The 24,322-nt window shown below is 43.7% G+C and overlaps 1 protein-coding gene across 1 annotated transcript in view; it reads left to right on the top strand.

Annotated features, from left to right (window-relative positions):
* Window positions 1–24,322, top strand: part of LOC117522314 (fibroblast growth factor 12-like) — a 57,043-nt gene that overhangs the window by 17,732 nt on the left and 14,989 nt on the right. Inside the window, 1 exon segment of the mRNA XM_034183710.1 lies at window positions 3,779–3,882. Coding sequence (XP_034039601.1) covers window positions 3,779–3,882 — 104 coding nt within the window.

Below are 24,322 nucleotides of genomic sequence, written 5' to 3'. Positions count from 1 at the left end.
ATATTCTCCACTTTTATTCTATATTCACATACTAAATTCTGTATTATCATGCTGTATTCCATATTTTCAAGCCTCATGTTATATTCCCATATATTCTCATATGCCATTGTCTCACATTTCATGCCATAATACTCATTTTTCTACAGTGTATTCTGAATTGTTATGTCATACAAGTATTTTCTCATTTCTCTCCACATGGTCATTTTTCATTAAATATTATTATGTTTCACCACATATTCTCATTTCTCACTTTGTTCTGAAGATACATGCCATATTCCATGTACTACCTTTTTAATTTTTATTTTTATAGTCTCATGTCTCATTGCATCTTTTCAAGCTTCTACCAAATTTCTCATATTTCAATCTGTAGTGTCATGTGTCATTATTATTAGACTTTGATGTTACGATCTCTTCCTGTTCTCATGTATTAGTGAAACCTCCCAGATTGTCCTTCACGTTCTTGTTGATGACTTAGTGAATGAACTATAATCAGTGGCCTCCCAGCAATAATTTTCCCATACACAACTCCATTGCTGGCTATACAGGACATCCAATCTCAGGAGTTTATAACCCATTGTTTCTCAAATGCCTCAGTTATGGATTAAATTAAAACAGTGATACAGATAAATTATTCACAAGTACTGTCATTAACTGAGGCATGAGTGTGCAAAAGTCAAATTAATGATGCTATTATATGTTGCACATTGTGTGCATATGCACATTGTAACATCATGCAGACTCATTGCAATCTGATGAATTTTGGAAGGTGCCCTTCTGCAGTTGACGTTTTCTAAAACTTGTAAACCTTCCTGCAGGCTTTATTTACCAATGTCCCAGTATTCATCCATCACATGTACTGTGTTAACCCACTTACTGGATTTGCTTGTAGCCAATACCTGCTCCCTTCCTAATAGCCAGTTACTTCCAGATGTCCCTGCAGATGCTTGTAGCATTTGTTTTTTTTTTGTTTTTTTTCCCTGCTCGTTGTCTGATGTGTGAGAATAAATGGCTCTGAAACTCCCTGTATAGGCACCATACCAGTTTTTCATGTCCATGCAATATTGATACTGGAAACTTCGTATCTGCTGATACATGATACTATTTGTTCTGTTGTAAAAACACTACTGCAGTTTTTGGACTATAAATTGTTGATGTCGGATTTTTTTTATATAATTTTGTTTCTCAAAATCTAATCCAGTAAATTGGGCCAAGAGTGGACTAATACTGATCCTAAATATCAGATTATAGAGATAATATTGAGATTATCAATTAGTTCCCAGGTACTCTACCAAAGTCAATGCATCTGTAGATACAGAGACTGTCACCTTCTGAAAATAGTTATTGTCATTCAGAGCGGTCCACTGAATGACAGTTCCTTTCAACTGTTTAACTTCTTTTTTCTTCTTACAGCAAATGAATGCAGTGATGGGAGATGGTAATTAGAGCAAAGTCCAGAAAGTCCAGAATACCTTATGTCTCTGTACCTCTCGGTTTTCAGGAAGGCAATTATACCAGTCTTTTTTAGGATCCTATTCAGGTGTGATGTGGAGGACTGCTCAGTGACAGCCGGAATACTTTTTTCTAGTGGATGTGCTCTGGGCCAAAATACAACTGTTTTTCAGAGATATATGACAGACCTGTGGATGACACCACTGAAAAACACAGTGCCAGTCACTGAAGCAACAGAAACAGCAGGCCTTGAAAGGCAAAGCGAGAAAGGGAACAGACAAAAAAATGTAATTGAAAAACATTAAAATAAGAAAACTGAGAATTGGCCAGTAGTGCAAAAAGGTAACTTATCATCTGCCTTTTACTGGACCTCAAAGGGTATAGAGGTCCAGTAAGCAGCATGAGAGCAGATTTAAACAATTGGCAGGTGAAAGTACCACAATGATATTTATTGAGTGAAATTGAATCCGCCCTGAGGACAGACACATGTTGGCACATCTCCTGTCATCCGTGCCAGCTTTATCTGATAGTCCCTGTTTGACACCTGCAGTACAATCATTCCAGCAATTCAACAAAACCTGCAGTATATGAAAAATACTCCAAATCCAAATCCCATGAAAGTCATAATCTAGTTCTCACCTTCACATAAAGGCATTTCACACCAAATGTGAACTAGAGCATGTACTGTCCTTATGCCAAGGCACAATCTCACATAAATAAAATGTCCTGGCTTTGTTCGTTCATCTGAATGTACCCCTGAAAATCACTCACTCCTACTCACATCACTCACCTTCCAAACCGCTTACTCCAATTAAAGGTCCCTGTGACGCCCTGAAATCAGTGGTATAGATTCCAGCTAAGGTACAACCCTTTCACTATGTCTTAAGAAAACCAGTTAATTACATTTAGGTACCCTTCTACAAAACCAATCAACCAACCCACAAACTAGAGAGTGAATACTCTGAGAGGCAATATTGCACACATGTCTCTGTAACTATTAGAGATAATTGTTAGCAAGATTATGCAAAAACTTGTTAACCAATTTTCTTGATACTTGGCAGTGGTGGTCATTGGGGTTGGGGGTGGTTATGGGCCACGGAAGAACCTATTAACATTTAGGGCAGGTCAAATTAAGGGGACAGTGAATAATTTTATTCCTCACCTTTCCTTACATTACAGGATTTGGACATTTTTCTAAATTTTCATGAATTTCTCAAGATAAATGCACAGAACCTTATTAAAAAAATCAGTAATGATAATGTTGGTGTTTACACGCTACCTGGCCAGATATTTTCCCGACTACTTGTGTATTATATCTTGAGAAATTCATGAAAATTCAGAAAAAAATATGAAAGAAGTTAAAAACAAGAAACTATCTTGGATTGCCCCCTTATTGGAACTGCTCCAAATGGTTAGTGGTTTTTTCCTTGGCCTGTACCCCACCTTTTCACAAAGCTTCAAGAAAATCAGTTTAGTAGTTTTTGCGTAATCTCGCCAAATGTCAAACAAACAACACTGTAAACACAACACCTTGATGGGGGTAACATCAAAATTATTTCAGTGGCAGTGGTAATAATATCTAAAATGATTTATTCTAAAAACCATGTAACTGTTAGAATGGCCTAAGCAGTGGGTCACGCCCTCTGAGTCTGGTCCGCTTGAGGTTTCTTCCTCATATCACTAGAGGGAGTTTTTCTGTACCACTGTCACCTGTGTGCTTGCTCTGGGGGTTGGTAAGGTTAGACATTGCTTGTGTGAAGCGCCTTGAGGCAACTTTATTGTGATTTGGCGCTATATACAATTAAATTGAAATTTTAGTCAATTGATGGCGGAGTTGTGGCTGACAGATTCACAAAGCCTCGAGGATGAGGTGCACTACAGCTCCAGAGAACAAATGGCAGTTTGACTTAGCTGTATAGACATTCTAGGACCTGACAAGAGATGGTCTCCTCCCAGCAAACAGGGTGAGACTTCAAATCCAGTGGCTGGCTGTAGGTGTCAATGTGAGAGTGGCTGGCTGTAGGTGTCATGTGAGAGTGAAAAACTCTGTGTGATCTCTTAGACATGTGATGAGTGAACGCCACCAGTTCCCCTGCACCTCAACAGGATCACTAGATCTCGATAATGGGTAGAGGATCTACTGGATGGACCATCATCATATCCTCTTTTTCAGCAGTATTTCAGCCACAGCTTTGTGATATATAGAGTCTGTTGTTGTCACTGCTCTTTTCCAATCTCTCTCTTGTCTCTTCTTTGTCTGCCTCCCCTTTTCTTCCCCTGCCTGGCTCCCACCACCCTCACCCCTCTCGTCGCCCCCTGCGCTCTGCAGCACTGTTTAATCTTATTCCTGTGGGACTGAGAGTAGTAGCCATTCAAGGGGTGAAGAGCGGCTTCTACATTGCCATGAACGGCGAGGGCATGCTGTACAGCTCGGTAAGATCAAAGTCCCTCCACCACCTTTGTGTGATGCCGTTGCGTTACAGCACGTGTTGTGTTGTGTTCTGTTTGCTGTCTCCTGTAATGCCCACTGCAACAAAGCCTTTTCAAGCCCTTTCATCTTTGCTCTGCTGTGTTCCAGCAGCATTTATTTTCTCTTTCTTGATGCAGCAGCAGAGTACATGTTTTACATTTAATTTGACACCAAGTTCATTGCTCAGCCCTTTTTAAAAGGCTACTAGAGGTGTGTTCTGGAGCAACCACAAGCAGCAGATTAATCCAACTGAATTTTATTATTATTTTTTAATGGTGATGGTGTTCTTGTGTCTATCCTCAGATTTTTTTTAAATTTTTTTTACGGTCATGAAAATATGTATTATTGCAACAAATACTCTGCTTAATTAATAGCATTTGGGTTGTGGATCTAAAAAGTGAAATTACTTTTCAAAGGATATTGCCTAATTTGTGACCGCAACAGCTATCAGAGAACAAGACATTTTCTCCAAAGTTTTTATGTGTTTTCATAGCGAGACCACAATATTCCTTAACTTTGCCCATCTTTAAAAATTAAAGAATGAATGAAAATGTCCAAAGCGTGGAATGCATCAGTATTTTGGCTTCAATGCAATTTTTGCTAAATTGCAATATTTTCTTAAATGAAAAAAATAGCAGTTCCAAATAGGGTGTGTGCGATATGGACAGAAAAGAATATGATAATTAGATGGTATTCTTCAAAAATGTGTTTAAGTATTTGTAGGTATTAATTGGGCAGTGCCGTCTCGTTTGAGAGTCGGTGCTAAAGGATTAAAATATGACACACATGATGCAATAATCCTACATCTGTGGACAGCCCTCGTATGTCCCCATCAGAAACATGGCACTTTCTGAGTTTTTGGCAAATTACATGGCAAACAAAGTGAAAATACAAAGAAAAAGTAACGGTGCAGTGGAATCAGATCAATTTTATTTATATAGCGCCAAATCACAACAAACAGTTGCCCCAAGGCGCTTTATATTGTAAGGCAAAGCCATACAATACAATGGAAAGCGGACATGTGTTGAGGTTTGTTTATGACCCAGAGCTCAAACATGTCGAGGCGGTTGTGCAGGCTAGAGACCGCAGCTACTCTGGCTAGTTGTGTAGACTAACACTTACCAACACGACCTCTCCCATTTGCCTCGTCTTCCCTTTTCCACTTGAAACCGAAAAAACTGCACTTTTTGCAACTGCTTCGGTGATTACATCCAAAAACAAAACAGTACACCATTTTTCCATTAGAAGTGACACTGTGTTTTATTGTACTGCAATATCACGCAGGGGTTCAAACGAGACTGCACTACCCTATTGTTGCTTAAAGGACATTAATGGACACAACGTTTAAGGAAAAAGGCTTTATTTGTTTCCTTAAAACTTAAGCATTAAAGTAAAAACAACAGCAAAACATGAATCAGAAGTGCTAATACAGTACTTACTTAGCTCAAATAGAGTTTGCTGAGTGTGTTGTGCAGGCACCTTTTCTTGGACAGCTGAACTTTTCATATTCTTTATATTCCTTGCTGTGGGTAGTTTGCAGGTGGTGAAACAAGTTCAATGTCAAGCTGATTTTACAGCAACAGGTTATTGACATATTTGCACATTGTTGTCTTTTGTGAAACATCCCTCTTTTTCAAATCCAAACCACCTCCACACTAGTGAGATTGAAGCACATCTAGCAAATAAATCTTCTGAGTTAGGTCGCAAAGTTAGAGGTGCTTGCATGTTGTCTCCTTTTTTTGCTTGTTTTCTGAGACAGTCCTGCTAAGAGCCAACCTGTGTTGCACTGATGCTGCCAGTGAGAGATCATGTGACTATGAAGCTCTGTTCTGCTGCAGTACTGCCAGATACAGCTGATGATTTCCAGTCCAAAGGCCGTTCAATAAAGATGCCGCCTTTTGCTGTGTGTGCTGCTTTGAGTTAGTGAATGTGTAGACTTTCAATGCATGCATTCATTTAAATATTCGATCACGTCAGATTGCACGCCATTACAACAATCGCAATATTATTGTAAGTGATAAACATCGCACACTCCTAGTGCCAAGAGTGCAGACATGTTCTCGATGAGGTGGTAGATCATATAATTGTGACTGCATGATCCAGTGCAAGATTCAAGAGTGGTGCTCACCACTGAATTAGGCTCTGATAAGAAGGAGGAACAAAATTACTGACTTCTTACTGGAATCAGGGATAAACAGTTTTCTGTGGATTGATGACCTACTTCTCTCTCACTATATGTGGTAAAGGATTAAAGCTGACTCTGTACATGAAAGGCTATTATCCCACTGACATTCTTGAATGTGGCATGCAGCAATGCTACAATAGTATAGCCCGTATAGGCTGTGCGGAATATGGGTAACGTCTCTGACTTAATCCCAGTGATTTCAGGTTTCTACTCTGTTCTGTGCTTGCATGGACTGGGTGTTGGGTAGGGTTGTGGACAACAGTAGTGTGGGCGCCTCTGTTGGTGGGAAAGGTTTACTGACCTTAGCTTCATGGATGATGCTATGATCTTTGTGGGATCAATGGATACCATGATTGTAGCACTTAACAAGCTTAATGATGAATAGGAGCATCTGTTTTGAAATTGCCTTGGATGAAGTCCAAGAGCCAGGGTTTCAATGACTTTCTGGTCTTGGCCATCAGGACTCTATCTGCAGTGAAAGTGTTATACTTGTAGGAAGATTCACTTATCATGGCATTGGCATTTATGTCTCTGGGTCCAAGAGCTTATGTCATGACTTGGTGCTTCCTGTGTTATGGCTGTGAGATGTGGATGGCAACCAGTTCTCCAAAGTGATGACTGAATGAATACCTTTGGTGCTAGGTCTCCTTGGCGAATCCTTGGGTACAGATGGAATAACTTTGTGTCATATGAATGCTTGCTTAGTGAGATTCAGCTGAGGCATATCACTTGCACAGTGAAGGAAGGTCAGCTAGGACATGATGTGCATTTTTGTGGGCATGAGCCACCACAGAAGTGTCTTAGTGTTGAGTACCCAACCAACTATCAAAGTGCAATGGCACACCCACATTTCCCCTGGCTGTGACAAATAGTTGGCTACTTTCAAGATGTTGGGATCAAAGTGTCTAGCTGGATGATTGCCTGTGAGGGACAAAGCAAGTTCTATTGTGTGGTGGATGCGGTGCGACCTGCTGACAATTGCTTTCAAGACTGAGTGGGGGTGTAAATAGATTTAGCAGGCAATGAGCTAGAGGAAAATAGTCCTTGTTGACTCATTATATAACTTCTAGTCTCATGATCCCTGTCTGATTGAAGGTATTGCAAAAATGAAAAAAAGTTTTGTGAAGACTCTGTCCCACACAAATGTGTACAGTGGGATTTGGGATGCTCTTATTGGCCTGTCCGTAATGATGCTGACAGCAGTTGGAACTCCCTAAATGCTCGTCAAACTATTTCTCTCCAATGTTAAGCCAATACCTGTTGTATTACATCCCGTTTATTGAGTGGGGAGCAGCTTTACGGTGTGGGAGGACATTTAGAGAGAGGACATTTTGGTATAAACCAGGTAAATGGTGTGCTCGAAGGTAAAATTAGTGGCATTCGTTCAGCCACACAAACATTTCTTGGCATCACGGCGAGCAAACCCAAGCCCAACTCATAACAGCATCCGATGATTGAGCACTCGCACAGAGTCAGAGCAGTGTGTGCGATCCTTGTGCACGCTGCTATGAATAATCCAGGTATATTCATTCATAACTACAGGCTCATAAACAAACCTGCAGTTCACAGTGCTACCACGAGTATATAAAGTAAACCTCCACCCACTTATTGACTTGTAATCGGAGCATAACTGCGCTCAAAGAGAAATCTTTTAATTTATTAAAGTGACTCTGACTCACTCTTTCTGAGATCATCATAATGTTATTATTAAATTTCGCTGGCTCAGATACTCAAAGTCAAAAGACAGCTTCAGTTTGACCGATGTAACAATTGTAATAGCCCGGGGGAGCAAATCTTTGACCTTTACATCTCACAGAGACGGGAATGTGGTTTGTAAGGAGAATTGTTTCAGTAACAGTTCAAAGTCATTTTTAATTAGACGTATAACCTCAGTGTACTTTATGGCCGTATGAAACTGCCCCATCTCTCAAATGTGAAGCAGGGAAGCAAGCAGAATGCAGATGGTGGGTTTATAAGACTCAGAGAGATACGAATGCCCATAAAGTTAACATGAAACTATGGGAAGGAAACAAAACAGATCCCTCACTTCCTCTGATTCACATTATTCAGCAGTTTAAATGACCATCACTGATAATGTGACTGTAAGTTTGTAACTTTGATTTTTTTTTATTCCTGATTCATGAGCCTAATAATAATAATAATAATAATAATAATAATAATAATGCATATTATATACACAACATATTTAATATATATTACAAACACAACCCCCCACATCATATGCTTAAGGGGCTTGTGTGTTTGTTCGGATGGGGGGAGGGGGGTGTTGCTGCATACATATGCTACGGTCATTATCGTGAGATTATTATGACAATTATTATTATTATTACCTCTGTGGAACAGGATTTAGACTACGAACTATAGGTGGGGAAGTGCTTCCAAGTGTTTTTACCTCAGGCTACCTGTCTGCGTCCTGAGACAAAGCCGGTAATCTGCGTCGTCCAAGTCCACTAAAATGGAAATGTGTAGCAGTGTTGCAGACCGAACAGTCCCCACCTAAAAATTAGTCCACCCTGCCTCCATTGCGCATGCGTCATTTCGGAGCTCAGAAGCTTGTCTGAGACGGAGTCTCTTCACCCAAATCGATCAAATGGATTAATGTGATTATTAACCATCAGATGACAAGGTAAAACCTCTGAAATCATCTAAAGTCAGTTTTAAGCAGAAACGAGGCCATTTTAAGCAGAAATGAGGTGATACTAGGTGACACTTTGAAATGACCAATGTGCAGTGAACGCACCAGCTAGCAGCTCGTGTAGCTGCGGTGCTCTGATCGCTTCCTCTATGAAATGAAATAAAATAATGCTGAATTTATGTAGAAATGATTGCTTCAGATATCTGTCTCTGAGATAGATCATGACTGGAGTGCAGTTTTAAGCAGAAATGACTTGATAATCTGCGGCTAATGAGGCATGCGCAATGAAGGCAGGATAGGTCGATTTTTAGGGGGGACCATTGGGTCGGTGAAACCGGCCTTGGCTGGGGAGTAACTTATAATGGAATGGTATCTGATACAGACGGGACTGTGTACTCTCATATGCTTCAAGTTGCTCTATCCCAGCCTAAACACTGGCCCAATGAGCCCCAGGCCTTGTACTTACTATCTCTTACACCTTTTTTATTGGTCTCTTTTTCATCTCTAAATGGTTATGGTTTTGTCTGCTTTGTCTCCATGCTATCTGGGAGCAGATGCACTCTGTTCGCAGCCCACTGGGAGCTAATTACTGAGGGATATCCTCCTATACTGTCTTCCTTTGTTCCTCCTTTCTCCATCTCTGAGCTGCCTTATTAGTGAAGAAATGCAACAAGCTTAATGGAGTGGCTGAAGTTAAAGCAGTGCATTCTTTGTCTCATTATTGACTGCCGGCATCAACCACGAAGGCGTTTATTTACCAGTCAGTGCTGAGACACTTTGTCACGGAGTTCCTACTCCTCGCACATATTAAGAACATGTAACGGGAAACAACACTTCTGTCAGTGCTCTTGCTTGCATTGCAGATTTTGCTTCTTGAGGCTGGTGCTGATTAAAGCATGATGCCGTCACAGGTGAACGGTGCCATAATGTTTGTGTGGGATGTTTAGTGTAGAAGTGTGCGGGGGCTGAACATCTACAATAAGGAGTTTGTCTCCATTATTTATAGCTCTTCTCAAAATGACCTAGTTTACAGCACACTTCTGTATAGCTGTCTGTCTGATTTTTCTTGAGTTACATCATTTCTGTCGGTCTGATTTTTCTTGAGTTACATTGTCTGTCTGATTTTTCTTGAGTTACATTGTCTCTGTCTGATTTTTCTTGAGTTACATTGTCTGTCTCTCTCTCTCTTTCCCATCTCGACCAGACTTGCATATCAGCTCTTTAAAATTTCCTGCTCTTTCTTTCAATCTGCCATTAATGTTACTACGTATTTATGTCACAGTAAAAAGGAAATGCATTGAAGTAAAAGCTTGACAACAGTCCTTGCAGGAAGGAAAGAAGAGAGACAGAAGGAGGACGAGGGTGTCTCAAAGAGTCAGGGAAAACATCCGATGTGCTCTTTCTCTCTCTCTCACTATCTCAAGAAAAGTGGTTATTTTATTTAAATGGTTACTTGACAGTTTCTGCACATGTGTCGGTGTTGTCACAGTTATATGTGTTGACAGAGCTCCTGAAATAAAATAGATTGTCAGTGCTCAGTGGAGAGAACAAAAGAAAGAAGGGAAAAGACAGAGAGAAGGGGAAATAGGTGGATGACAGATTGGGGGAATAGAGTTGTTGTTGTCCATTCGGCTGCTCCTGTTTTGTGTTCGGGGTCGCCAGATCCCCACATCGGTAGATGGCACAAGTTTTATGCCAGATGCCCTTCCTGACACAACTCCAATTTTACCTGGAGAAACACACACAGCCGCTGGTGTTCCAAAGAGGTCTCCTAACCAAGTACTAACCAGGTCCTGCACTGCTTAGCTTCTGAGATCTGATGGGATCAGGCTTACATAGAGCAGGTCGGCTGCATTGGGGGAATCAAGTATAACGATTATTATTTTTTCTACATTAGCACCGTTGCATGTATGTGTTTGTTGTTGTGCTGTTACGACTGAAATATGTTGCTGTGCTATCCTTCCAAAGTCCTTTGAAATAACTGATTTTCAAAGTTGAAGAAGCAAACATTGGGAGGGAGGGACTTTTATCAGGAAATTTTCCAGTTTAAGTCATGTCTAGACTCCCTGACTTGAATCTCTCTTAGAATAGTAATGAGCTTGGAGGGAGTTCCATGGTAGGATTTCCAAACAAGATCTGACAAATACACTCACCAAGGTCTACCTGTAAGAAGAGGTCCTCTGTGTAGCCTTCATATCGTCCTCATCCACTTTTCAAAAGATCCCTGTCTGTCCCTTGGATGAAGCCTGATTTGGATTCAGAATGCGTTCAACCCAGTTTGATATTCATTACGTCTTACTCTCTTTATTTCATTTTTCCACATTGCCAGGTGGAATTTTTGCCATTGTTTGACATTGTCAGTAATGTGATGCCTTCACAGCTCTAGTAAGTAAGTCCTATATACAGTAGTGTTCAGAATAATAGCAGTGCTATGTGACTAAAAAGATTAGTCCAGGTTTTGAGTATATTTCTTATTGTTACATGGGAAACAAGGTACCAGTAGATTCAGTAGAGTCTCACAAATCCAACAAGACCAAGCATTCATGATATGCACACTCTTAAGGCTATGAAATTGGGCTATTAGCAAAAAAAAAAGTAGAAAAGGGGGTGTTCACAATAATAGTAGTGTGGCATTCAGTCAGTGAGTTCGTCAATTTGTGGAACAAACAGGTGTGAATCAGGTGTCCCCTATTTAAGGATGAAGCCAGCACCTGTTGAACATGCTTTTCTCTTTGAAAGCCTGAGGAAAATGGGACGTTCAAAACATTGTTCAGAACATTGTTCAGAACAGTGTAATTTGATTAAAAAGTTGATTGGAAAGGGGAAAACTTATACACAGGTGCAAAAAATTATAGGCTGTTCATCTACAATGGAGATCATTGTAGATGAACAGCCTATAATTTTTTGCTTTAAAATGGACAAAAAAAAAAAAAAAAGAGACGCGTGGAAGAAAATGGGAAAACAACCATCAAAATGGATAGAAGAATAACCAGAATGGCAAAGGCTCACCCATTGATCAGCTCCAGGATGATCAAAGACAGTCTGGAGTTACCTGTAAGTGCTGTGACAGTTAGAAGACGCCTGTGTGAAGCTAATTTATTTGCAAGAATCCCCCACAAAGTCCCTGTGTTAAATAAAAGACGTGCAGAAGAGGTTACAATTTGCCAAAGAACACATCAGCTGGCCTAAAGAGAAATGGAGGAATATTTTGTGGACTGATGAGAGTAAAATTGTTCTTTTTGGGTCCAAGGGCCGCAGACAGTTTGTGAGACGACCCTCAAACTCTGAATTCAAGCCACTGTTCACAGTGAAGACAGTGAAGCATGGTGGTGCAAGCATCATGATATGGGCATGTTTCTTCTACTATGGTGTTGGGCCTATGTATCGCACACCAGGTATCATGGATCGGTTTGGATATGTCAAAATACTTGAAGAGGTCATGTTGCCTTATGCTGAAGAGGACATGCCCTTGAAATGGGTGTTTCAACAAGACAATGACCCCAAGCACACTAGTAAACGAGCAAAATATTGGTTCCAAACCAATAAAATTAATGCCTCGCAGATGTGAAGAAATCATGAAAAACTGTGGTTATACAACTAAATACTAGTTTAGTGATTCACAGGAGTACTAAAAAAGCAGTTTGAACATAATAGTTTTGAGTTTGTAGCATCAACAGCAGATGCTACTATTATTGTGAACACCCCCTTTTCTACTTTTTTTTTTTTTTTTGCTAATAGCCCAATTTCATAGCCTTAAGAGTGTGCATATCATGAATGCTTGGTCTTGTTGGAGTTGTGTGAATCTATTGGTACCTTGTTTCCCATGTAACAATAAAAAATATACTCAAAACCTGAATTAATCTTTTTAGTCACATAGCTCTACCATTATTCTGAACACTACTGTAGGCCCTGAGTGCGTACAGATGATAGAGTGCGACTCACCCTGGACTGGATGCCAATCTATCGCTGATTACGTCCCCAGCTTTTGCGGCAATGTGGACTGGGACAATGCAGATAAAGGATGCTTTCACATGTACCTTTTTTTTTTTTTTTTTTTAACTGGACCGGCAGACATTTCAGTTTGGTCTGAAGTAGAATTTGGTCAGACCAAAAGAGACAGTCTCGGTCTGGATCAAAGTGAACTGTGGGTCCAGAGTGTTTGCAGTGTGAAAACCAGCAAAGTCTCACACCCCCAAGTCCTCACATTGTGATGCAAATGGATTATTTTGACCCAACGTCCATCTGTGACCAGTCAAGTACCTCTGTTAGGCCACTGTGTGATGTACGAGCAAACATTAACCCTAATGAAAACCTTAACTATGACCATAACCAAAACATAGATGAATGATTCCTGATTATGTGGAAGTGCAGCACATAACCATGGACAGTCAGAGAGAAGTGTTGCAGCTGTCAAAAAAAAAAAAGTCTCCCTACAGTCACTAAATAATGCAACATGTCTAGTTAAGTCATCAAATAGTGACAGGAAGGGGCACGGACAAAGCATAAAAATGGGACTAGTTGGTTGTAAGAATGTATTATGAAAAATACTTTTTGGACAGTTGGGGCTTTTGGACTAATTACAGGAAGTTGACGCAGGTCATTGTCACCCACTAACAGTAGAAGAAAATAAAGGGACAATAATTTCACTAATTTTCCTGATTAAAAGCGGGTGACTTTCTGCACTGCTGCCTGTATTTTCTCCTCATTAAAGATAAAACAAGTCGTTTTATTGGCAGATGGGAAAAGTTGAACCTTTACAGTGGCACTGGTAAACATACCATAACAGTAATAGTGCAGTTGCAATAAAAGGAATCCATTCATTTTGCCTCTTGTCCAAAGAAACTACCCACCAAATTGACAACAAGCCAAGGTGATAACAGCAGGAAGTACATCATTAAAGATTTCTGTTGTGCCAACACAACATTGTAATATTAAAATAAACTAACTGGATGCAAACCTATACAAATGTGAACCTTTGTCTGGACCTTGTTCTGTACTTTCCCCTGAGAAAACATCCTTTGCGTGTTGTCCATGGGCACAGACAGCTAGTCTATACAACTCCTAACCCACACAACTCCAAAAAATAAATATTAAATCTCATAAATAGGATTGCAGAGAAGGTGTAACACATGACCTGCCCTTTTAGGATCTGCAGCCACGTCTGGCAAACTTTTTTTTCATACTATGTATCCATCACTTCTCAGGTGAATGTCTATTTATTTAACGTTAGATCCGGATTGAAACCTCTCCTGGGCTCAGTTTTACTAACAATTCATTTCTCCTTCAAGTGGCTTCAGAATATAACTCAGCATCCTTATAACATGTTTACTATCTCTAAGCACAGCCTGTTATCACTGAGACGAGCATGGCATCTTCTTCTTTCTCTGCTTTTTTAATTTACCCTGTTTTGCAGCTAAATTTGCCTGATTATGTGTTCTTTGCAGAAGCAGAAGAAGAATAGACAGAATGTCCCTACTGGTGGGCATGCTAATGCAAAAGATGAGTTTGGACGTGCATGTCTGCATATTGATGTTTGTCAGTATTTTTGTACATTGCCATGCCACACACATGTATGGGTCATGCGTGTCTCCTAAAGCAATCACATTAATCACGAGAGACGTCGACTCTGTCTCGTCACCTTATATTTCCACTCAGGCATCTGCAAACAAGCTGCTCTGTGAGAGACTTCAAAGTCACTTACAGCCCACCTCTATCATTCTCTCCCGTGCACAGTCAAAGTGCTCCAGATCTTTTCACTGACAGTAACTGAATGGTGTGCCCTTGTATCAAAAGTCAGAGGGGATTTTAAAGTGCATTGGTGTCCAGCCCAGCAATGTTGGATAGGATAGCATTGTGCACTTGTGTGTTTTTGTGTGTGTGCCTGTTCTGATTTGCTGAACAGATGAAGTAGGGACAATGCCTGCTGTTATGTAATGCATCACTGTCCTCCCCACCACCCGTTCAAACCCGTGTGCACATAGCGGCCAGACTGTTTACGATGTGACCCCCCCCTCCCCAGTGCCCGGTGTTTGACAGTATGTCGACAGGACTAGATAAACTCCTCCCCACTGCTGACTAGTGAAAAGATTTCAGTGATATGTGACCTCACCTTTCCCAAATACTCTTCACAGCCTGCAGCATTACTGCTACATTTTATAAACAAGCACGATAAGATTTGTTAAGATTTTATCAATATTGTTGCCATTATTGATTTTACTTATTGAGAATACTAGTAAAACAAGATCACATCATCATAATTTATTTATTTATTTTTTTTAAATGTGACTGTGAGCTTACAGTATTCTTAGTGTCTGATATTTGCCATAATGGTGAATGAATCAGTGTGTGTGTGGTGAAATACCTGCTGTGGTGGCTGCCTTTGAAACATTCTTCAATTCGGATGTTAACTTGTCCTTTTCAAGCTTCTACCAGAGGGAGGGATCAGACGTTCAGCCGTTGCTCACTCATCATGTTCCATGCCTGTGCAGTGAGTATAAAGAGGTTCAGGTGGTAGAATCAGTGCTCACAAGCATGAGAGCTAATGCTGCAACCAACACTCTCTCAGTCATCTAAAATGGAAGAAATGAGAGCGTATTTGCATGACATTCATCTTCATTTAGCCTTCCCTAGTCAAAGCACAAACGTGCTACATGAGCATTGTGCTAATCCTACGTGTAAAGCACCATGCACGATTTGTTTATGCTGTATGTATACTGGACAAACCCTGTGTGACGTCACCTAAGGAGACCTGGAAGAGCCGATATGAAGCCCATATCTGGATGTCACCATGTTGGTAGGATAGAGAGGTGGAGCATCAGTGGTTTAGTGTCTGAAGCCTGAACATGCCCCTGCCTTTGAGTCTGAGCCACCTAAGCTAACAGGCTAACCTCCGTCCGGGTGTTTGAGCATTAAAAGTTCTGAGCTGCTTATTTTCTCAGTAACCGTGCATTAACAGATCAGACTACTGATAGCTGCTAAAAGGGCTGTTAGCATCCAACATTGAATAAGATGAGAATTTCACTCAATGCAAATATTGCAGCAGGGTCTACAAACGCAATACTTGATTGCCCCCCCCCCCCCCCCCCCCCCCCAAAAAAAAAGAAACAAAAAACACCACAGTGTCCATGTGGCCTCATCACCCACAGGGAGTGTGTAAATGGTCTGGTGCACTGTTCTACGAGCAATGGACTGGGGAAAATGCACACAGGGACGGATGAATCTCATTTTGAGTTGAAAGATGTTTCAGTATGTTTTTTTCACCCGTACTTGATATTATTTTGCAAACATTACACATAGCACTGTTATCATATTTATTTGTGAATTATAGCCATGCTTTAGAACCCGAGCACATCTTCCCCTCTGAGTCTTTTCTAACCGCATCAATACGTGCACATTGATGATGTCGTCAATTGTGCCAGCGACTGCTAACATTGTTAAGGGCCCCTTCACACATAACACGAAAGCCGCAGAAACCGGAAGAAAATCCGCAAACCAAACACAAAATGGGGAAGCACAAACTATTGTGCACGTGCATGAACACAGTGTGAGCAGCTGCACCACATGGCACCGCTGATGTGGAGAAAAATAAAATAAAAAACAGCTGTATAATTAGTGAATATCACTGGGTTGTTATAAATAATAAATAAAAGGGATGCAATACAGAACCCTGCAGTTAAATAACCCTGGTTAAATAAAAAATAAATGCTACTCACGGGATTCGAATTTGCAATGTACTTCCACTGCACGACAATCACGGTCTTACAAGAGGATCGTAAAACGGCTAAAATCGACAAGAAAATAAACTTTAAAAAAAAAGAGAGAAAAAGAGCACCATAATAACTGACAAAACGGTGTTTGTTACGGCATATTTTTGGTGATACGTGACTGAAACTGGCGTATTTGTTGCACTGTTGGCTTCTCACCTGTGGCACGCCACTCACACAACACGTGTGTTGGGCCAAGCCTGCACGTATGTCCGGCCCGACACGCGTGTCCTGTCAGACAGACGTGACATTCAGATTGCCTGCTGCATGTCCACATGAACTGACGTCCATTTCAGCTGGGACAGCCTGTCAGTATGTGCGTTGTGTGCGCTCTCCAGCCTGTCGCAAAGGGGATATACAGTGAGGAAAATAAGTATTTGAACACCCTGCGATTTTTCAAGTTCTCCCACTTAGAAATCATGGAGGGGTCTGAAATTTTCATCTTAGGTGCATGTCCACTGTGAGCAACATAATCTAAAAAAAAGTCCGGAAATCACAATGTATGATTTTTTTAATAATTTATTTGTATGTTACTGCTGCAAATAAGTATTTGAACCCCTACCAACCAGCAAGAATTCTGGCTCACACAGACCTGTTAATTTTTCTTTAAGAAGCCCTCTTATTCTGCACTCTTTACCTGTATTAATTGCACCTGTTTGAACTTGTTACCTGTATAAAAGACACCTGTTCACACACTCAATCAATCACACTCCAACCTGTCAAGCATAGCCAAGACCAAAGAGCTGTCTAAGGACTCCAGGGACAAAACTGTAGACCTGCACAAGGCTGGGATGGACTACAGGACAATAGGCAAGCAGCTTGGTAGAAGAGAACAATTGTTAGGATTATTTATTAGAAAGTGGAAGAAACACAAGATGACTGTCAATCTCCCTCGATCTGGGAATCCATGCAAGATCTCACTTTGTGGTGTAAGGATGATTCTGAGAAAGCTCAGAACTACACAGGAGAACCTGGTCAATGACCTGAAGAGAGCTGGGACCACAGACACAAAGATTACATTAGTAACACATGATGCTGTCATGGTTTAAAATCCTGCAGGGCAGCAAGGTCCCCCTGCTCAAGCCAGCACATGTCCAGGCCCATTTGAAGTTCACCAGTGACCATCTGGATGATCCAGAGGAGACATGGGAGAAGGTCATGTGGTCAGATGAGACCAGAATAGAGCTTTTTGGAATCAACTCCACTTACCATGTTTAGAGGATGAGAACAACCCCAAGAACAAGCTTGGGACTCCGACGAGGACGGTCGCATCTCCTCCACTCTTCCTTATCTCTGTTCTCTGCTTTTAACCTTCAAGTCCCTACTTCACCAGACTGTGAATTCCTCAAATTATATTGGATTCTGGATCTATTGGACTACTATTGGATTAACCATGGAATTGATCAGCTGGTCTCTGAACGCTATTGACACCATTTTTTCTACAAGAAGGTCAGGACCGGGGGGTCCTACCTGCCCAGATGGAACATATCCTGCGGGCTATGTTCTCGACTCCTGGAGTTCCTGGCGTGTGGAATGCTTGGCGCCTTTCTCCGTTGAGGACATCGAGGATTTATTCATTTTTGGTCTTATGGTAGCAGGGCTGGTACTTTTTGGCTTATGTGCTGCCCTGAACTACCAGAAAATTGGCAACATGGCGGCATCAAGAACCACGGCCCCTCGCTTGTCTGTCATGATTAACGAAGTTGGCAAGGCAGTGCATTCTCAGACTGCAATGACTCTTGAACTCAGACGCAAATTGGATGACATCTTGGAGCAGATGCGTGCCTTGCAGTTGAAGTTGAAGATTTCAGAGGCTGGTGAATATTCTTAATTCATAATTGGGAATATTCTTAATTCATAATTGGTATTTGGTTGTGCAAGTGGAACTGTTAAAAAGTGTTTATCACTGCTCAAACCATAACATTACAGGCTTATCAAGCCTGAAGGTCAAATTGCCTGACTGTTTTCCTCCAGAGGAATTTTTTGGCCTGGGGAACATTGGCTGTTTCTTATCTCAACTCACAAAGATGATAACCTGCTTTTCACAGGACTGAAGCATGCTCCATTCCCTCCCCCCGCCCGCCTCCTATCCCCCATGAACACTCCCCTCTCCAGCGCCTGCTAACGGCACTCCTTTCCCCTTCGGCGGGGGCAGTGCAGTTTTAGCTGCAGCTCCCGTTCTTCCCACCTCGTCCACAATTTCTTGGATAGTCACACGACTGAAAAGCCACCGAAAGCCATCTGAATCTTCCGAATGGTGGAAGAGCTGGGCATGTCCCAGCATGTCCTGTGAGGCTTCAACACGGAGGCGCTTGCTGCGCCATCAGCTTTGTGCCGATTAATTTCGCTGCAGCTCTTTTCATGGCAAAATCTTCTGTCACAGTGGAATGTGCCGAAAAAGTGCTGATGTCCACTTCTTCCGCAATTTCTCAGATAGTCACACGACGGTCCCACATCATCACAGCGTTCACTTTGGAAATGATCCAGTCGTTTCAGCATGTTGATGGCCACCCGGAGCGTGGCGCGCTCTCCACCGTTGTGCGACCGTCTTTAAACCGGTTGTACCGCTCCTTAATCTGTGTGATGCCCATAGGATCGTCACCGAAAGCCGTCTGAATAATCCGAATGGTTTACACCTGGCTGTCGCCCAGTTTCTGACAAACTTTGATGCAGTCGCGCTGCTCCAGTTGTTCCACCATTTCCTTGCAAAGAAAAAATGACGAGAGATTCTACCCATCCTCACACAAAGGCTGCTTACAAGTAAATGACGTAACTGACAGGCGTGAAAAGAATCAGGCATGTGCATGAAGGTTCAAGGTTGGCTCATGCAAGCACACTTGATTCAAATCCATCAGGTTTTTGAAAAAAATAAAAAGGTTGGATACTTTTCTAACAGACCTCGTATATCTCATCTCAAGAAAACCATCCCAACCGTGAAGCATGGGGGTGGAAACATCAAACTCTGGGGGTGCTCTTCTGCAAAGGGGACAGGACGACTGCACCCTATTGAAGGGGGGATGGATGGGGTCATGTATTGCAAGATTTTGGCAAACAACCTCCTTCCCTCAGTAAGAGCATTGAAGATGGGTCATGACTGGGTCTTCCAGCATGACAATGACCCCAAACACACAGCCAGAGCAACTAAGGAGGGGCTCCGTAAGAAGCATTTCAAGGTCCTGGAGTGGCCTGGCCAGTCTCCAGACCTGAACTCAATAGCAAATCTTTGAAGGGAGCTGAAACTCAGACCTGAAAGATTTGGAGAAGATCTGTATAGAGGAGTGGACCAAAATCCCTGCTGCAGTGTGTGCAAACCTGGTGAAAAACTACAGGAAACATTTGACCTCTGTAACTGCAAACAATGGCTACTGTACCAAATATTAACACTGATTTTCACAGGTGTTGAAATACTTATTTGCAGCAGTAACATACAAATAAATTATTAAAAAAATCATACATTGTGATTTCCGGATTTTTATTTTTTAGATTATGTCTCTCACAGTAGACATGCACCTAAGATGAAAATTTCAGACAGATTTCTAAGTGGGAGAACTTGCAAAATCGCAGGGTGTTCAAATACTTATTTTCCTCACTGTATGTTTTTATGTATTTCCATGTGAGGACAGCAAGCATACACACACGGTGGACAGTTGTAAGGTCCTGTCCGTCAAAACACTGTACGTGTTTTGTAGCTGTGACATCCAGGACCAGAGATCTCAACAGATGCTGCTGTTGGCAGCCAGCCATGCCCCCTGCCCGTTCAGTGCACAGACCAAGGTGTCACTCTTTGATCAGATGAGAGGTGCCTCTCCTGTGGGGGCGGTGGGGGCATGACCACGCGCATGCCACATGGTGGGAGAGGGGAGCAAGACGGGGTGCACAAAACACATGCACACGTGTTGTGGGGGGGCCGATAGTCGGGCACGCCACATGTGTACTTGGCAACGGCATAGTCATGGGGACATTTCCACCAATTTCACAGCCAGCTCGAAAGTGGTGGCCTGCTCAGTACTTTTGCGCTGACAGCGTAAATAGCCACAAATTTCCTCAGTGCCCTGCGAGCATGATTAGATGGTCGTGTGTGTCACCTGGAATTTGGCCGACACCTGCTGCAAGAGGGATCGAATGGGCTCTCAACGGGGCACACTCTGTCTTCTGGCTGCTTGTGTGCACAAATAGTTGTAGCAATACGTGTACGAGGCTGTTGGAGGAGCAGCTCAGATTTTTCACGACTGGCATGCAATTCCGCCTTCGTGCGCTAGTCAACTTCAATCGTGTTATCCCAAAAGGATCAATAAGCGCAGAGGCACAAGATTCTAAAGCTTTTGAAAAATTGGAACCAGTTCTCAAGTGGATGGTGTTTTCGATTCCCATCCCTAACTCTAGCGGACTGACTCCTCCTAGTTTCAGATGCGTGGCCGAACTAGAGGTCTTCGTGTTTTAAAAGCTCAGAGCAAAGCAGAAATGGACCAATACGACTTCAATGTGATCTCAAATGTGCATAGATTAATTTAGAAAAACACATACCCTGTCTGAAAGTAACCTGAGGTTAAGACCATGTCTGTAATTGCCAGAAGCTAAATGTACTCAATTTAAAATGCTGTGCACCAGAGCACCACCAGAATGATGGGAGACCTACACACACAGTGCAGGGTACCGAGACAGTCGTAATGATTTTCATGGGTTCATGCAGATAAATGTATATGAAGAAGACATTCACATATGTGCAGTGTCCTGCAGACTGCATTCTTTTATCTCCTCCTCCTCTGACAGAAGCCCACACATAGTATTCCTCGTATCTTCAGACACCGACACAGAGAATTAATACATCCTCTCCATATGGTCTCGATGATCTGACTAAACATTTAATCTTGAAAGTTTTATGCACATATCACAACTTATTGATAGCTGCAAAGGGAGGAATGAGTCACATTTTTAAAAAAAAGGTCTGCTTCATGAGTGATGATTTACTTTACAACATTTGGCAAAGTGAATTAAATACTGGGCTGGGTGGGTGAGGTTTTGTGTGTAGTTGATGCTTCTCCTTTTTTGTTTTTTGTTTTTTGCCCTGTCTGCATATATAGTAATATTAAGTGCCACACTGGCAGAACCATTTATGAACATTAATACACATATATGCAATCTTTTCTTGCCAGACAGAAGGCATGTAGTGCGTGAGTGACTGTGGTGTGTGTGTGTATGTGTGTATGTGGAGACCCCCATCCGTATTCCTGATCAGGAAGGGCCGTCCACCAAAAACAACACGAAGACAGACACGAACGAACGAACGACAAGTGGTGAAGGCAATAACTGTGAAGTGAGACACAGAGGAGACAGGGCCTACAACCTACCAGGACAAACAACCACACATGAACTAACAGTGACAGAAACAGTCTTTGTCTAATTAGTGAGTTTCTATACCCAATCTAGGACACCAGAGTGTTAATCCCCTTGAGAGCACCCAAAAACCGAATTGTGGTGACGGCCACAAACATGCACCCATCCACACACAGAGACACAGATCACAGCTAAAATCCCATCACTACTGTGGCTGGTGTGTTGGGCCAAGACTAAAGTACAGAACCTTACCATATGACATGGACCACTCTGGCGCATCGAAGCCATATGGCCGGCCGCGAGCGATGACGGCAACAGGCCCAGGACGCGGGGCCCCAGGAGAAAAGGCAGCGGAAGGGCACAGGGGCCAGGAAGGGCAGCCCGCAGAGCCACCGGGGCAGATGACGAACCAACAGGGGAGCGGCCTGGCGACGCCGGAACGCACCCCAACAATCCCCCCCATGGAGGCACGGGGAGCAGCCCCATGCCCAAGGGAAGCACACAGGGCGCCCGCAGAGCCCACCAATAGGGGGGGACCCAGAACCATACCTCCAGGGCCACGGCCCCCGATGACGGGAGCAAGCCGTGGCAAGGATGGGGGGGCAAAGGAGCCACCGCAACCGAATCCTAAACACGGGCAAGGACCACCGAGCCATACGAGGGCGGGGCCAGGCCCCCAGACAAGAGGCGAGGCCCAACCCCCTGGGCCAGGAAGAACGCGGCACCCAGGACACCCAAGCCCCCCCAGCACAGCGAGCAGGACCCTCCCACTCCTCCCCCAGCCCCCCAAACCACCCCCCACTCCAGGCCCCACAAAAACCCAAGACCGGGAGACCGCCCGAGCGAAAGCGGGGCACCATCCAATGGAGACCACGGCCCCCAACTCCCCAGCAGCCGTCACCACCCAGCGCATCCCCCATGGGCCTCGGGCCCCACAGCCCCAGAGCAGGACCCGGGGACCACTGCAGACCCCCACCCCCAGAGCCCCAGACATCCCAGCCATTCGGGGCCAATCCACATGCCACAGTCACCATAGTTGCTATAATTAAGTTCCCCTTGCTGTGTTTGACCCCCTAAGTGAGCCAAAGATAAAGTGTTTGCATTAAAAACAGGGCAGGAGACGGCAGGTGGCAGACTGCCGTGGGAGGCCGCGGCACACCACTGCACCACAGCCAGCCCTAGCAAACCCACTACCGTCTAGTGACCCTGACTGTAAGTTAGTGAAGGTGTTTACTAAATGTGTAGAAAGAAAGTGTGTGCATTAAAATTGCAGGGCAGGAGTGGCGGATGGAGATCGCAGTGGAAGGCTGCAGCACACAGCTGCGCCACAGACTGCCCTACATACCCATCCCCAACACCCGCCACAAAATCTATGAACCCTATAATGTGCTACTTACAACCAATATGATGTGCGTGCAGGTACTAACCTGGTGAAGGTGCATTAAAAGGGTATGACATGTGAGGCCCAACCCCAAGCAGCAGGCAGAAGGAGAGGCGCGGCACAGGGAGCGGAGCCACATACACCAGCCCCACCAGGCCCCCAGCCCAACCCCAAGATCCGGCGGAGGTGCCAGGGAAACCACGAGACGGGGGTAGGCGGGGCAGCCCCGGAGGAGCACCGGAGGCCCAGGGGAGGAGCAAACCAACAGGGGGGACAGGGGGCCATGGAGCCGCAGATGGACGGGCCACCCCGCCCGGAGGTCCACGAACCAGGGAAGGCGCGAGATGGGACCCCGGAGCGGCAGGGGGCAGCCAAGTAGCCAAAGGGAGACAGGCGGGCCCCACAAACCCGGAGGGAGAGGCCGGGACAGGGGGGGCCACATACACCCGAGCCCCGGGGAGGCACCCCCCCCTCCCAGGTACTGGACCCCAACCCACCAACGCAGAGCAGACAGACCTCAACTGAAAAGGAACGTTGGCTGCCCGATTCTTCTCCCCCCCTGCCGCCCCCACTGCCAATAGGACCAAAGCCCCACGCGATGGCATCAGGGCTCCCACCGGCGGGCCAGCCATCTGTCCAGTCCTTCCCAGGCACAGAGGTGTGCCCATGCCCCGCAAGGGAGAAGCCGAAGGGAGCGTGGGCCTCAACCGACCCAACCCCTGGAAGCCCGCAGAGCCAACAGGCGCACCAAAGATAAACCCCCAACCCTAAATCCCCCAGCAAATCCAGGACCCCACACCCGGACACCAGACCATCCCCAACACGCCCTGGCCGCACAACCCCGCCATACCCGAAGGGCCAACCACTCTAAAAGACACAACTCTCTCCTCCACCAATTCATCATTTTCAGAGAGAAACACACACACACACAGTATCATGCTTCTCCTTTTGTGAGTTTGAGCCTCATGCCATCAATCCAAATCCACACCTCAACTCTTCGCTATAATCTTTCCCTCTTGCTGCACCCACCACGACTGGAACATATGGGATATTGTTTTCAGTCCCTGTGGTGTGACCAAAATAA

Source organism: Thalassophryne amazonica, chromosome 12 (genome assembly GCF_902500255.1).
Source record: "Thalassophryne amazonica chromosome 12, fThaAma1.1, whole genome shotgun sequence".
Lineage (NCBI taxonomy): Eukaryota > Metazoa > Chordata > Actinopteri > Batrachoidiformes > Batrachoididae > Thalassophryne > Thalassophryne amazonica.
The sequence above is the reverse complement of the archived record's forward strand: the minus strand, read 5'-3'. Positions and strand labels throughout refer to the sequence as shown.